The 15,049-nt window shown below is 52.9% G+C and overlaps 3 protein-coding genes and 5 non-coding genes across 12 annotated transcripts in view; all 8 read right to left on the bottom strand.

Moving 5' to 3' along the window:
- Nucleotides 1-3,962: 3,962 nt before the first annotated feature.
- On the bottom strand, nucleotides 3,963-5,751 carry Rps11 (ribosomal protein S11). The gene is made up of 5 exons (XM_005366821.3): nucleotides 5,651-5,751; nucleotides 4,998-5,129; nucleotides 4,781-4,856; nucleotides 4,427-4,556; nucleotides 3,963-4,121 (listed from the first exon to the last, which is right to left on the bottom strand). Exons 1-5 carry the CDS (start codon nucleotides 5,663-5,665, stop codon nucleotides 3,998-4,000), a joined length of 477 nt encoding a protein of 158 aa, XP_005366878.1. The 5' UTR covers nucleotides 5,666-5,751; the 3' UTR covers nucleotides 3,963-3,997.
- LOC113458333 lies at nucleotides 4,658-4,744 on the bottom strand. The gene has a single exon (XR_003378718.1). It is a non-coding gene; the product is annotated as a small nucleolar RNA SNORD35 (small nucleolar RNA).
- Nucleotides 5,752-7,771: 2,020 nt separating the features above from the next.
- Nucleotides 7,772-10,909, bottom strand: Rpl13a (ribosomal protein L13a). The gene is made up of 8 exons (XM_005366822.3): nucleotides 10,880-10,909; nucleotides 9,708-9,780; nucleotides 9,394-9,459; nucleotides 9,172-9,273; nucleotides 8,887-8,972; nucleotides 8,650-8,709; nucleotides 8,279-8,401; nucleotides 7,772-8,196 (listed from the first exon to the last, which is right to left on the bottom strand). The coding sequence occupies exons 1-8, from the start codon at nucleotides 10,892-10,894 to the stop codon at nucleotides 8,110-8,112; spliced, it is 612 nt and encodes a 203-aa protein (XP_005366879.1). The 5' UTR covers nucleotides 10,895-10,909; the 3' UTR covers nucleotides 7,772-8,109.
- LOC113458334 lies at nucleotides 8,517-8,605 on the bottom strand. The gene has a single exon (XR_003378719.1). It is a non-coding gene; the product is annotated as a small nucleolar RNA SNORD35 (small nucleolar RNA).
- Nucleotides 8,780-8,846, bottom strand: LOC113458332. Its single transcript, XR_003378717.1, has one exon. It is a non-coding gene; the product is annotated as a small nucleolar RNA SNORD34 (small nucleolar RNA).
- On the bottom strand, nucleotides 9,043-9,127 carry LOC113458330. The gene has a single exon (XR_003378715.1). It is a non-coding gene; the product is annotated as a small nucleolar RNA Z195/SNORD33/SNORD32 family (small nucleolar RNA).
- On the bottom strand, nucleotides 9,592-9,674 carry LOC113458331. The gene has a single exon (XR_003378716.1). It is a non-coding gene; the product is annotated as a small nucleolar RNA Z195/SNORD33/SNORD32 family (small nucleolar RNA).
- Nucleotides 10,910-11,604: 695 nt separating the features above from the next.
- The window catches only part of Flt3lg (fms related tyrosine kinase 3 ligand), an 8,488-nt gene continuing 5,043 nt past the window's right edge, over nucleotides 11,605-15,049 (bottom strand). For 3 of the 5 annotated variants that reach the window (XM_013353638.2, XM_013353639.2, XM_026789042.1), the window contains 2 exons: nucleotides 14,517-14,701; nucleotides 11,605-12,313 (listed from right to left, as the gene is read on the bottom strand). In XM_013353638.2, the coding sequence (XP_013209092.1) occupies nucleotides 12,110-12,313; nucleotides 14,517-14,701 (389 nt within the window). In that variant the 3' untranslated portion in view covers nucleotides 11,605-12,109. Of the gene's footprint in view, nucleotides 12,314-13,137; nucleotides 13,758-14,349; nucleotides 14,417-14,516; nucleotides 14,702-15,049 lie in introns of those variants that run through there. The other 2 variants (XM_026789043.1, XM_026789044.1) reach the window with 2 other exon arrangements.

Here is a 15,049-nt window from a genome sequence, read left to right as displayed (position 1 = left end):
GGAACTAGCTCTGTAGACCAGGCTGGTCTCGAATTCACAGAGATCCGCCTGCCTCTGCCTCCCGAGTGCTGGGATTAAAGGCGTGCGCCACCACCACCCGGCTCCAGAGCCATTCTGGCTGCAGCAGACCTCCACGTCACTCTGTGGCAGACACATCTAACTAATTATAATTTAAAGGGCTTTGTTTTGTTTTTCAAGATAGGGTTTTTTTGTTTGTTTTGTGTAGCAGTGGTTGCCCTAGAATTTGCTCTGTAGAGTAGGTTGGCCTTGAACTCATAGAGACCTGCCTGCCTGTGCCTTCTCAGTGCTGGGATAAAAGCGTGCATTATCACGGCCAGGTTAAGAAAGATAAAAATTTTAAAGCATTCTGGTTTTGAGCCTCGGGATATAGTTTAGTTGGTAGAATTCTTACCTAGCAAATGTGCAACCCTGAGTTCGATCCCAAGCTCTACATAAATAGGGCGTGGTGGAGAGCACCAAGACTCGAGGTGGAGGCTACAAGTTCAAGCTCATCCTCAGGCACGGGCTGCGGAGACTGCCAAAAACAAACAAATGAGAGGCAGGAGCATTGCTGCAAGTTTGAGAATAGCCCAAGGTACACAGTGAGGCCCTGTCTCAAAACAAAACAGAACAAAATCAAAAAACAAAAACAGGCAGGTAGTAGTGGTACACACCTTTAATCCCAGAACTCGGGAGGCACAGGCAGGCAGATCTCTGAACTTGAGGCCAGCCTGGTCTACAGAGCAAGTTCCAGGATAGTTAGGGCTACACAGAGAAACCCTGTCTTGAAAAACTAAAACCAAAACAAATGTGCACCCCCACATACAACAGAGCCAGCCGTGGTGACACAGGACTTTAATCCTAGCACTCAGGAGGCAGAAGCAGGTGGATCTCTATGAGTTCAAGGCCAGCCTGGTCTACAGAGTTTCAGGTCAGTCAGGGCTATGTAGAGACCTTGTTTCAAAACTAACAAACAAGTCAGTATGTATACAGTCTGGGCTCTGCGCCTGTATTAACACCAACAGGCTCTCCCCTTGTCACAGGACCCCCGCAATCCCAGCACAATGCCAGAGCACGGGTAGGAATCTGAGGTTAGACACAGTGAGACTGTCTCAAAAAGAAACGACCCAAACAGGAGTAGCAGCAACCCCTGCTGGCCATCCTGCCTCCTTAGCGTGTTGAGTGATCTTCCACAGTAGGGCCAGACCTGCACTGTTTTGCTGTCACCAAATCAGGACCCTGTGTGTACCCGGTGGTGGTGGTGGTGTGTGAGTTGAAGAGCTTGGGATACAGAGAGAAACTGTCTCAAAAAACAAACAAACGAACAAACAAAAAAACTAAACAAAACCAGAACTCTACTGCTGCTGAGAAGCCCTATGGTCTCCACCAGACATGCCACAGAATCTTCCAGGAGCATACTAAAACAACTCCACAGAGCTAGCTCTAAAAGACCCAAGGTCCCACACCATAGCAAACTTCTGCAGCTACCTACCAAAGGTCATTGTTGCAGGGCTGTGGTGTCCCACCTGCCCAGCTGCTAGTGAGGATGGACACCCTTTACAGATATGACTCTGGGCCACACAGCTGGTGAGTGGGGTTCAGTCTCGGGACCCCTGGAGCTGGGGGTTACCTGCTTGTGTTCCCACTTACAGGGATGAGGGGTACAGATAGTAGTTAGTAGGTTTACAGCCATTGCAACAGACAGGAAGTAGGTTCAACTCTCTGTATAAGAGAATCAAGGAAGTGTGGGCCAGTGAGATGGTTTAGTAGGCAGTGGGTAGGGGACTTGCTGCCAAGCATGAAGGCCTGTGTTTGACTCATGGGAACCTCGATGAAGAGAACAGATTACCCTGACCTTCATTGGGGGAGAGGAGGGCTGGGGGTTCTGTGGTAGGCGCACACTCAAATTATTTTCATTTTTAGAAAGGCTGGACTCTGATCTGTCTGCCTCTGAGTGCTGGGATTAAAAATGTACACCACCGGGCTGGAGAGATGGCTCGGTGGTTGAGAGCACTGACTGCTCTTCCGGAGGTCCTGAGTTCGATTCTCAACACCCACATGGTGGCTCACAGCCATCTGTAGTGAGATCTGGTGCCCTCTTCTGGAATGTGGGCATACATGGAGGCAGAGTGTTGTATACATAATAAATAAATCTTTAAAAAAAAAAATGTACACCACCATGTTTTGCTTGTTTTTGAGACAGGTTCTCCTGTGGCCTTAAACTCTGCTTCTCAAGTCTGTTTCCCGAATGCTTGCAGTTGGTCTGAGGTACTGGATCGCCCCCAGAACCCCACACACCCCAGACAAGCACTTCCCCTTGGAGCTACAATCTCAGCATCGCATCATGCTGGCGGGTTCTAGGCAGGCGCTACACCTGAGCCACATCCCCATACCAGCTCTTTAGTTTACTGAGCCAGGGTCTAAGCCGCCCAGGCTGGTCTCTGAAGACCCTCCTGCCTCAACTTACCCTTCTGTCTACAAGTGCTTAGAGCTGGACATGTCAGATGCCATTGGTGCCCAGGATTAAAGACCAAAACAGACTGGATGGTGGTGGCAGACAGGATATTTTTTTGAGTTTGAAGCTAGTCTAGTCTAGAGGGATGGTTCCAGGGCAGCCAGAGAAAGCAGCTTGGAGAAAGACCATAAAGGGCTGTCATCTGGAATCTCAGCACCTAGAGGTCGACCTGGTCAATAGAGGGAGCTTCCGGCCAGCTAGGGACACAAAGCACGACCCTGACAACTAAACATCAAGCCACCTAGGGTGGAAGTGCCTGTCTGGCTGGCACTGGGTGCTTCAGCGAGCCAGAGTGCAGAGGGAAACTGCTCTTTAGCTGTGCGAGGGGGTAGCCAGGGGTCTCTCACCACTCCCACCTCCTCATGGCCTGTCACAGGTACCAAGGAGAAGAAGCCCCAACTACCACCGGAGGAAATAAGAGCCGCGTTGCTGTAAACACAAGGCCCCACCCGAACGGAAGCACCTGTGGTTGGAGGGGCCACACCTCTCAACAATTGGCTTCTGATTCCTCAGGGTCCCTGTCCCCTGCAGTCCCTCCTCTTGGGGGTGGCTGGCAGGATCCCAGCTTGGGCGGTGGCCTCCCTGACCTGTCCCTGCCCCTTCCTGCTTGCTTTGATGTAGGCCCACTTCCTTTGACAGGAACCCCCTCCCTCAGAGGCTGGTAAAAGGCAGAAGGCCACTGTGAGGCAGTGTGCGGCACCTCCTGCAGACAGAGGACTCTTCCCAAGGCCCTGTCTCCCAACCCTTGTACCAGTGCTGAGCTTCAGACCCTGGTACAGGCCTGGGGGACAGGGACCTGGGGACCCCAGCAGCAGCAGCTCCAGCGCCTCCCTCCAGGTCTGTTCCCTTCCCACATACCTGGGGATGCCTTGGGTCCTTTTCCTGAGTGGGTATCCCCACCACTCCCACTACCCTGGGGCCCTCTTCCCATATACCAAGTCATCCTTCCCATCTCAACAGCGCTCTGTCCTCCCTGTCCTGGGAACCCATGGTAGGCAGCGGCTCTCCGGAAGTGGCCATTCAAACAGACTGTTGACACTCAAGTGGACAGCCTGCCTCTACCTAGGTGGCTCACCTGCAAGGCTGTCTTCCTCTCCAGCTGCGGGGTGGGGGCGTTGTGTCAGACTGCCCCCTGGGGCATTCTAAGGCTTGACCTCAATGAGGTCAGGGGTGGCCTCACATACTTCCTCTCCAGGGACTGGGAGGTGAAGGGCAGAGGCCAGTGGTAACTAACTGACCATGTCTACTTGGATGACAAGATTTATCAAGGCTTAATTAAAAAAAAAAAAAAAAAGCCTTAACTCAGGTGGTGCACGCCTTTAATCCCAGCACTCGGGAGGCAGAGGAACCTCTGGGAAACAGGTGAAGGAAAGGCAGCAGACCCCCTAGATCAGAGAAGCCCTCAGGGGCAAGCCCACTGTGGCCCAGGACTGAGACTCCACACCTGTTTTGTAGCCAGAAAATAACTTTATTTGTTCCAGGTCAGAACTTCTGGAACTGCTTCTTGGTGCCAGCGGCCTTGGTGACCTTGAGCACGTTGAAACGCACGGTCTTGCTCAGGGGCCTGCACTCTCCCACAGTGACGATGTCGCCAATCTGTACATCCCTGTGGGGTTACACAAGGAGTCTTCAGGAGGGACCCCGAGCACTCCCTGGATCCCCACTGAAAGGCTCCACCCACCACAGTGGCCATTCAGGTGGTTTCTAAGAGCAACCTCCCAGACACTTACCAGTGGCCTGGCCTCCGGTTCCTCAGCAGTTTACACACCTGACACAGTCACTCTGCTCTGCCCACAGGACACCCCAGCTTCTCCCCAAAATCGCCCTTAAGGGCTCCCCCAACAGCGGCCCTTCCTGATTGACAAGGTGCTTGTCTCAGGTTGTGCCAGGTTAGTAGAGAACTGTGCTCACCTGAAACAGGGGGACAGGTGTACGGACATGTTCTTGTGGCGTTTCTCAAAGCGATTGTACTTTCGGATGTAGTGAAGATAGTCCCGGCGGATGACAATGGTCCTCTGCATCTTCATCTTAGTCACGACACCTTGAGGAAGGGGGGGGAGGCGGGGAGATGGTGTTAGCAGGCCAAGGGTAATTCACCCCGCAGGCAAACAAGCTGTTGAGTGGGGCTCCCAAGAAACCCTGCTTCTGGCATCAGTTTTGCCAACTGGCTGTCTCAGCAGTGCCCTTGGGGCTGTCTGAAGACCATCGTGAGAACAGACATCATCTGCCGGGGACCTGCATTCACAACCTCAGTTTTTTACTCACCGGACAGGATCCGACCTCGGATGGAGACGTTGCCAGTGAACGGGCATTTCTTGTCAATGTAGGTGCCCTCGATGGCCTGAAAGGATGAGAAAGTGCAGCTTGAAATACCAAACTACAATTCCCAGGAGCCCCGGAGGCAGCCACTCCGAAAAGGGCGCGGTGGCCTTGCTGCTACAGGCAAGGCCACACGAGTCTCATCTGCTGGAGGGTCTTGTACCTCCTTGGGCGTTTTGAAGCCCAGACCGATGTTCTTGTAGTACCGAGGGAGTTTTTCCTTGCCGGTTTCTCCAAGCAGAACACGCTTCTTGTTTTGGAAGATCGTGGGCTGCTTTTGGTACGCACGTTCGGTCTGTAGGGACAATCGCTCGGTGAGCTCACCTGTCCACCCTGGCACGCTTCCACCCCTTAACGCCAGCGCCACGACCACCTTAGACACAGAACCAGCCTAGACACACGACCAGCCTAGACACAGAATCACCCTTGACACACAACCACCCCGCATCTGTTCTAGCGTCCACACCAGGCCCAAACGTTTCCGGTCTTAAGGCCCGAACCCCGGCCTTTTAGCACCGCCGTCCCGAGCACACGCGCTCGCCCTCGGGAGCCACGCCGCACGGACACGCAGCCCAGCATGGTGGGCCGGGGTGCGGGGCAGCCCCGCGTCCACAGCGCCGACCCCAGCGAGCCGGCGCTCACCCCCAAGCTGCCCCACAGGACTGACGTCCAATGCGCCTGAGACCCCACGGCTGTGTAAGCCCGGGACGTCGGAAGGCACAGGGCAGGCGCCCTCGCTCCGGCTAATTCGGAGGATGACGGGGACGGCAGAGAAGGAGACCCACGCTAGCCTCGGCGCCAGCCCTCAGCACGAACCTGAATGTCCGCCATCTTCCCGGCAGCCTGAGGAAAAAGAGAGGTGGGCCAACTCCCGGGTTTCCTTCTTCACTGCGCAAGGTCCGGAGCGGAAGTGACGTATGGCCAGCCCTACACGGATTTAGGCGGCACTTCCGGTGCAGAGCACGCGATTCTGGAACTGTCCGTACGCCGCCATGATAGTGGAGGACTATGGGGACCGGAGCGGAGCCTATCATCTCGCGAGATCTCAGTCCGGGGATGGGCAGGCTGGGAAGGGACTTCCTGCGGTGCCGCGAGAGCAGCAGGGCGGGGTCAGGTTTCTTCGGGAACGGGAGTCACGTGGAATGTAGAACCGCGTGGTGGGTTCAGATTCCCGCGGGAGGCGGCGGTGGCCATGTTTTCCGGCTCACGTTATAGCTTTCTTTCCTTTATAAAGTGTCGTCCACGTGTACTGGCGGCATGGCCTCTGTGGACCGCTCCTGACACCATCGTGGCCCTCCTGCAAACCACCCAGACTGGAACTATAGGAGCCAAGTTTGTTTGTTTGTTGGGTGTCCATTCCACCCCCATTCCCTCTGGGGTTTCGTCCTGGCTACCTTTGGAGAGGATCACACCCCTCGGAAACGGAGGGACCCCAATCATTAAACTCAGGAGGCAGGAAAAGCTTTGTGCCAAATGGAGTTAGGATTTTCCCGGCTATATCCAGGACAGTAAAGGCTACTGTCAAGATAGAATAACGTTTTGCAAATGGTGTTGGGATTCCTTTAATGCCAGCACTCAGTTCCGTTTCAGACCAACTAGGGCCACCTAGTGAGACTGCCTAGCGAAGCAAGCGACCTCCTATCCACCTAGGGGCAGCATAAAGAGGAAGGGATTTTAGATGTGTTCATGGTTAACTGTTTAACCACCCAACACCTCGAAAACTGAGGGACAGCCGGGCGGTGGTGGCGCACGCCTGTAATCCCAGCACTCGGGAGGCAGAGGTAGGCGGATCTCTCAGTTCGAGACCAGCCTGGTCTACAAGAGCTAGTTCCAGGACAGGCTCCAAAGCCACAGAGAAACCCTGCCTCGAAAAAAACTAAAAAAAAAAAAAAAAAGCTGAGGGTCAGAGGTCAACCCTACCCCAAACAAACTTGACCACTGACAAGATTCCTCCTCTACCCTGCACCAACTAACTAGTCCAGGCGGGCCAGTTCAGCCATCCCAAAATTACAAGCGTACATTACCACGTGGCCTTTTTTTCTGTGGCAGTATGTCTATTACTGTTAAATAAACCTGTAGTTGAGGACGTGGCTCAGAGAACCACTATCAACTCTACATTTCAAGCGCCCTCAGTTGCATGGTGGGTCTCACCTTTCATCCCAGCACCTGGAGACATAAGGACCTCCAGCTTTGAAACCAGCCTGGTCTATACAGAATTGGTTCCTGGAGACGTAAGGACCTCCAGCTTTGAAACCAGCCTGGTCTATACAGAATTGGTTCCAGGATAGGAAAAGCTACAGGGAAACAAACCCTCTCCAAAACTCAAAACCTCAGGAGCAAAGTTTCTGGTCATATGGTAGAACATAAGGATGATCGAGACATGCTAGCTGCCTAGGATACCTTTAATTGATAGGCTTTCTGATAGCCCTGGCTCTCCTGGAACTCTGTACACCAGAGGATTTAAAGGTGTGCACTGCCACCTGTAATCTGGTGTAGGCTGGTGGCAATTTGAGATTCCCGAGGGCCATCTAACTCCTGGATTTAGATGGTTGTGAGCCACCAATAAGGCTGTCCCTTAATCCCTTCATACCTTTACATCTGAGGAACCATTTTATAGTTTGACCTCCCTTCCCTGGTTGGCACTGTTCCAACTCCCCATTTTCAGTACCCTTAACTAGCCTCCCCAGACTTAACTCATTTAGGGCAGAGTTCCTGAAGCCCTTGTGCTAGTGGCAATCCCATACTTCTGCAGCTGAATTTGAGTTAGTAAAAACCATTTCAGGATTTGTTTGCACCTTTTGAGCAACGAAGCACTACCGTGCCTTCAACAGAAGAGCAGACCACAGCCTGAAAATTCCAATTTTGGTCCCATTGTTGGTACCCCTCTGTTCCTGCCTATATAGCAGACATAGTGCAAAGATACCAGTTTTCTTTAACAGTCAAATAATTTATTAGCAACAGAATGCTGCAGCAAAAAGTAAAATTACTTTTTGAGCAGCGCTGGGAAGGGGAAAAGGCAGTGGCTTCCCAATGTGCACTTCTGAATCCCAGCCCAGATGTTAGGTCTCCATCCTCACAGCTGCAGAATACATTGATGGGCTGAGCAGCCCAGTCATTAACACTAAAGCCCAAGTAATTCCAGCTCAGAGCTTTTATAAAAACACCCTCTTTCCCACAGGAGCAGTGCCTAAAGCACCTTTGTCCCCACTTCCCTATTCGGCGGTGGAGGAAGAGCAGGCCAGGCAGGCATGAGGCACAAAGAGTCTTTATTGGGCTCACACAAGGAGTCCATTGGTCTTGAGGACCTCTGTGAACTTGCAGATTTTCTTCTCCACGTTCTTTTCTGCCTGTTTCCGTAGCCTCTGTGGGGTAAAGATAAGTGATAGTGAATGCCTGCTCCTCTCCCAGAAGCACCCTCACCCAGGGCTGCAGACCCGTCCTCACCAAGAGCTGCTTCTTCTTCCGGTAGTGCATCTTGGCCTTCTCCTTCCGCTTCTCCTCCAGAGTGGCTGTCACTGCCTGGTACTTCCACCCGACCTCATGAGCCAGACGCCCCAGGTAAGCAAACTGCAGGGGCACAAAGCTGTAAGGACATGGAAGGTGCCCCGGCAGCACAAGGATGAGCTAGAGAACCCTAGAGATTCTATTATAAAGGACACATTACCCTCCCCCACAGGAGCTCCTCCTGGCATCAGTTGAGCCCATGGCATTATCGGCACTGCCCGTCAGCGGCATCCGCAGACCATCGTGAGAAAATAGCCATCATATGCCAGTCTTGAGGTCCCCCCCAGCCCACTCTGCAATTTGGAGCTTACCTTCCTGGTAGGCTTCAGCCGCACAACCTTGAGGGCGGCAGGGACCACCATCCGCTTTTTCTGTTAAGAGAACGAGAGGGGCTCAGCTCAGAGACCTGTGAGCGACACCTGGGAAGGAGGCTGCTGGGGCAGGCGTCTCAGCCAGTGGCATTTTCATGAGGCTCAAACAATGTAGGTAATAGAACATCACAGACGCTGGTCGCACAGAGGCTGTGAGGCTAGGCTTGCACGGCTCACCTTGTCATAGGGTGGAGGGATCCCATCCAACACCTTGAGGCGTTCCAGGGCAGCCTGGCCTCGCTTGGTCTTGTGGGGCAGCATGCCTGGAAGAACAGCAGGCCTCCTTTTCAGAGGGGCTGAAAGACCGGCCCTAGGCCAGAGCAGGGCGAGGAGACAGCCTCAGATGGTAGTGCATGTGGAGTCATCTCACAGTTGGGGAACTCGAACACGAGTGGGAGAGATCCTCATCACAGGCTGCCAAATACCCGCCTTCCACGTAGCCCACAGGCCCAGCTCACTCACCTCGCACAGTGCGCCAAAAAATGCGGCTCGGGGCTCGGAAATGGTAGGGGCCTCGGGAGGGGTTGGTGTTCATCCGCTTTCGGAGAAAGGCCAGATACTTCACTGTCAACAGAAAAGGTGGGTGACGCCTTCTCAGTCCCAGAAACAGCTCCTAACTAGAGATCTGTTTTTGCAGGATAAGTCAGTGCCCCATCTGGAGACCATCCCTCAGCCCTAACTCACACTTGTTTCTGTAGAAGTTTCCGGAAATGTTGATGCCCTCACAGCGAACAACGACCACCTTTCGGCCTAGAGAGAACGTGGGTTGTAGACAGACAGGAAAGTTACACCTAACACCCAGCAAAACCAGCTCGAATGGAAAGCCAATCTCCTGCTCTAAAAAATCCCTTGAGCCAGGAGCCCAGAACACGGAGGGGCTGGCAAGTCTCAGAGCGGTGCATGGGTTGATCTCACAGTCGTGAGACTCAAACGAAAGATGGTGATTGTTGCTCATCACTGACTCCCAGGCCAACAGGGAAATCCTGAAAGAAACTTACCCAGCAGTACCTGCTTGGCCACAATGGCCGCCAGGCGACCCAGAAGATGGCCTCGGCCATCCAACACCAGAACCTGCGGGAAACAGAAAGGCTTAGGGAGCAATCTGGCTCTCCCTCCGAGCTACCAACCACTCCTGCGCCTTTCCCCACAGGCTGCCTATTAGCCAGATGAATAAGCCAAGGCAGCCTCAGCTGGCCCAGCACGGGGAAGGGCGACTTCAGGTGCCTGCAATTTCTTAGCCGAGCGAGCCTCACCATACTCTCTACCAAGCCTCAAATTACTAGATAGCTGGGATCTACTGGCTCCTGTGGGAATGCCCTGTACTACAACGAAATTTTTGACACTAAGACTTCGTTTTGGGTAAGTTTAGGCCACAGTGGCTCTCATCAAGAGTCTCAACGTGCTCACGAGAACAGAAACCATCCTATCAACAGTACAAAGCAAATCCTTTTAACTCCGTATACAATGGCTGTCCTGTATAGTAACTCGGGCAAGCAGCGAAGAGGTCTTCAACTCTCAATACATGTGCCTGACATGTGCCGACAGCTCAGCCCAAACTACAGGGGACAGCCACACAAGAACCCCCTTCCACAACTGTCTTCCTAGAGACAGATCCTCAGGGCACCATTTACCAGACTTCTCCAAATGGAAACTTACACGTCTAAAATTAACGTGAAACGTGCAATTCGACTCCTGACTAGCCACAAAAATCACGATGCTTCTGCTCAGTCTCCCGAACAGCTGACTTTACCCTACTGAAGATCTTTAAGGAAACCGGCCACCCCAAAAATCACAAAAGCAGGCGCCTCCGTTTTAGCATTTTTCATTACCTAGGAACCATATGAATGTACAAACACAGCAATGTGCACCCTACGCTCCTCGCATCCCAACCGCCCGGGATAAAGCCTGAAGGAATTGTTTGCGGGTGTTGGGAACCCAAGCTCCACTCCCGTCTTCCCCAGGGAAACCGTAGCATTCTCGGCGCCCCATACCTATACATCGCGGCTTGCTATGCCCGCGTTACACACTCCCCTCGCGACAAGAAACTTTCTATTTTCCTTAACTGCCGTCCGTAAGTCCCCACGGCACAGGAGGCGTGGGGCGCAGAACCCGTGCCGCTCCCATCCGAAACCCACCCGTCCCCCTCACCGCCCGGCAAGCAGAGCCAGACCTGCCCCTCCGCCATCTTCGGCAGCCGCCTGGGAAAGGAGGAGGTCTTGGCGCAGGGTTTCTTATCCCTTGCTGCAGGGGCGGAGGAAGTGACGGAAACTGGGCCGAACCAAAGGCTTTCCGTCTTCTCATTGGTCGAAGCGGTGTGCATGCGCAGACTGGAAGGTGGGTCATCTTTATATTGTCCAATCAGGACACCGTTTGAGTTAGCCCTTGGCGGCCATGACTGTGCGGGGCGGGAGATCACGTGGGTCCCAAGGAGGCTTCCCCGGGACAAGGCCGTCCGTCCCCGGCGGCCATATTTTGGAGGGAGTGCTCTTCTCCACTTGGAAGGCCGCTGTGTGGGACGCCATTGCTCCCCTCCAGTAACGACGGTTGCAGAACACGTGGTGGCCATAAGGGGGCGTGCATCAGTCCTGGCCGGCTTGCCCGCGTTGCGTTTGAACCGTAGCGGTTAGTGTTTCCTCCCTTCACCCTCATGGTATGCAAGACAATTGCCGGCCTTTTCTGAGCCTAGCAGTCTCCCAGTATTAAACAGGTGGAAATAGTTATCGAAGATAAGAGTTCGGGGAGCCGGGCGGTGGGGGCACACCTTTAATCCCAGCGGATCTATGTGAGTTCGAGGCCAACCTCGTCTACAGAGGGAGTTCCAGGACAGGCTCCAAAGCTACAGAGAAACCTCTTTTCGAAAACAAAGCAAGCAAACAAAAAGAGTTGGGGGAACGTTCCTGAGCTGCATCCATCTGCTTCTGTTTCCAAAGGCTTTGCATTAGGTGTGCACATTATCTGCGATGCCCTCCCTGCTCTGCACCTATAGCCCCCCAAAGCAAACAAAAAGCCAAACAAGTCGATTTGGCAGTCTCCCTGACACATCCCAGCTTGAGTCGATTCTACCTGGAGTCTCCAACACTTGGCTTTCCTGCCACTTTGCTGTCATGATCTTGGGGAACTGGGCTGTTCCTGCCTCACATCAGGGTTCTATGGAGCACTACCCAGCGCCGAAGCAGGGCCACTGGAGGCATCAGAAAACAAACAGGACCTTTTGTCGTTGGTTTTGGCTTTTGACGTAGGATTTCTGAAATTCAGACTGGTCTTAAGCCTGAGATAACTGCCTCAGCTTCTGGAGAGATGGGATTACATCACCAAGCACCGCAAAATCCTGAAACCTAAAATAGCCCCCCCACCCCTTGTCCCATCCACAGACAGGTCCGGAAGAGCTTGTAAAAACCATTTATATACAAGTTAATGGGGGCAAGGCCTTTGTACAGAGTGGGGTGAGTGGGGCTTTTGCTGGATTCTGATGTTGACTCCATCCTGGGGAGAGAGCTGGAGTGGCCGCGCAGTCCAAGAGGGGGCCAACCTCCACCCAGCTTTCCCTGTGTCCAGGCTGTGCGGCGTCTGTCAGGTGAGTCCTGCTTTGCCTCAGTATCCTCCTCTGTAAAATTGATTGATAGTCTGTCTGAGGACTGGCGTTTGGTCTGCACTCTACCTTTTAACCACGCCCCCGCCACCCTCCTTTCAAGCAAGCCCTCTACCACTAATCTACATCCTCCCAACCTTCTCCACTTCTCACATTCCCACCCCACCCCACCCGGTTTAGGTTAGTCTGGGATTTCTATGTACTAGTAGATAACCCAGAATCCTTGCCCTTTTGCCTCTTCTCCAGTGTGCGAGGACTACGGACTTGACTACAAAATCTGTTCCAAGGGTTTTTTTGTTTTGTTCTTTGTTTGTTTGTTTGTTTGTTTGTCTTTCCAAAGGGAGTCTCACAGCCAGGCATGGTGACACACACCTTTAGTCCTATCACTGAGGAGGCAGAAGTAGGTGGATATCTGTCTAAGCCAGCCTGGTCTACACAGCAAGTCCAAGTCAGCTAGGGCTACCTGAAACCCTGTTTCAAAACAAACAAATCATGGCCCTCAAGCTGACTTAAAGAATAAAAGGCCTCTGCCTCTGAGCCTGTCACCCTAAGTTCCCTGGGGACCCATCTGATGAAAGGAGAGAAGTGGCTCCAGCAAGTTGTCCTCCGACTAGTGCACAGGCACAGTGGTGCACACAAGCCACCATGCGGAATTATTTTTAAATTTTTATTTATTTTGGGGAGGCTTGAGTGTAATTATTTAAAAAAAAAAAAAAAGAGCAATTACTCTCAGGTGTGAGAGTAAACACCTGTGGTCCCAGCTCTCCAGAGGTAGAGGCAGGAGGATGGATTACCCAGGAGTTCCAGGCCACCTGAGCTACATAGACACCATCTCAAAAAATAGTAAATAGAGTTGATATTACAGACATGTGCCACTATGTCTGATAAATGTTGTGTGTTTCAGAAACAAGCCCAGAAATAGGAAACCACAAAGTTTAGACACTGTTCTTCCACCTAATTGTTTTAACTAAGCTAGCAGGGGGCCCGTTTCCCGCCGTGGGAATATTAGTGCAGATACAATGTTTCCAGTGGCTGTGTGGCTGCAGCTGTAGATGGAACCCTGAGCCTTTCTTGTGCGAGCTCCCCCAGCCCCGCCCAGCACTCCCCAGCCCCGCCCAGCACTGCTACTCTTTAGTGTTCCCAGGCTGGCTTTGCTGTTTAAACCCCTTTGCCTCTGCCTCTCGACTACTAAGATTTCAGGCAGGCAGCTCCACGCCCAGCAGTCATTTTTTATTTTAAGGAGATGGGATGACAGAAGCAGCCACACAGCGCTACAGTGTCCTCTCTTTCTCTTTCTTCCTTTTTGCTTTTCTTAAAGTCAGTATTTTCCAGCTTCAGCATCGCCAGCTCAGAAGTACTGGAATGTTCATCACCGTGCCTGGACATTGTGTCCTCTGGCAGGGCATGGAGTTCAGTAGCACAGTATTTGCCTAGCTTTTTCCTTGTTTGGTTCCCAACTCTAACACGGAGAAAACCAAGAAAAAAGAAAAAGAAAAGCCTTGTTGTATGTAACATGCCTGTGGGCCCAGCTATTAGGAAGGCAGGGGCAGGAAGATTCACCAAGGTGTTCAGAGTCAGGTGGGCAACATAGTGAGACCTCATCTACAAAAACATCAGGGTCACTGATTGAGTTTCTTTGTGTGTCTCACAATGGCCTTGAACTCACTGTGTAGCCCAGGATGGCCAGACCTTGCAGCAATCCCCCTGCTCTGGCCTCTCGAGTGCTGGGGTTACAGGTGTGGCCTCATATGAGAGGGATTATGGGTGCCTGCAGGGAGCCCCACCTTCTTGCCTGCCTCTGCGCTTGCTCTCCCCACGCCAGACTCTTCCCTTACACTTCCATGGCTCTTTGCTGCCTTGTGATAGTGACGGCTTTGGAAACCTCCTGAGCTTTGTGACACTGGAAGCTTATCAAAGACTGTTCTTCCCCAACACACACCACTCCCCAGAATCCCTGCCCCTCCTATGACATAGTGAACCCCCAACCTTGGATTGACTCTGTATCCCCCAAGCCTGGCCATTCCATGCTCTGGTAGAAGCAGAAGACTCACCGAGATAAGACCTGCGGAGTCAACGCTGCACAAGTTTCATACTCTAGGGATGGGAGGTGAGGGGCACCTGAGGCCCCACAAAGTCAGCCTCAGTACACCCGCAAGGCCACCTGCCACCCTCATCCCTCACCACCTACGGCACCCAACTGCCTGGACTCTCGACTCACCCCAGGGTGGTGCACTGCCCTCCTCCATTTTGCCCTCTGACAGTGAAGGTACCAGGCAGTTGCCAGCAGAACGAGTGTGAGAGGCAGCAGCAGCAGCAGGAAAAACAGATGACTGGACGGAGGCTCTGGACGCCCAGTGGCTTCTAGGGCTACAGGATTCTTTGGGGGTAGCAGGGTAGAGGACTCTAGGGAGAGAGCAGAACAAGTAACAGAGGGGACTCATCAGAGCAAACACTGAATGTCCTGGACCACGGCTGACGGTGCACAAGGGGCCCTCCAACAACCAGGGTCAAAACCTGAGTGAGGACGAGCCAGGGCCTGGGCAGCACAAGCCTTTAATCAAGCATTCCAGAGACAAAGGCAGATGGAGCTCTGTGGATTTCAGATTAGCATGGTCTACATAGTGAGCTCCAGGACAGACAGGGATATTTAGTGAAACACTTTCAAAAATAAACCAAGCCGGGCGGTGGTGGCGCACGCCTGTAATCCCAGCACTCGGGAGGCAGAGGCAGGCGGATCTCTGTGAGTTCGAG

Source organism: Microtus ochrogaster, unplaced genomic scaffold (assembly GCF_000317375.1).
Source record: "Microtus ochrogaster isolate Prairie Vole_2 unplaced genomic scaffold, MicOch1.0 UNK14, whole genome shotgun sequence".
Classification (NCBI taxonomy): domain Eukaryota; kingdom Metazoa; phylum Chordata; class Mammalia; order Rodentia; family Cricetidae; genus Microtus; species Microtus ochrogaster.
Note: the sequence above shows the minus strand (reverse complement) of the source record. Positions and strands in the feature narration are given on the sequence as shown.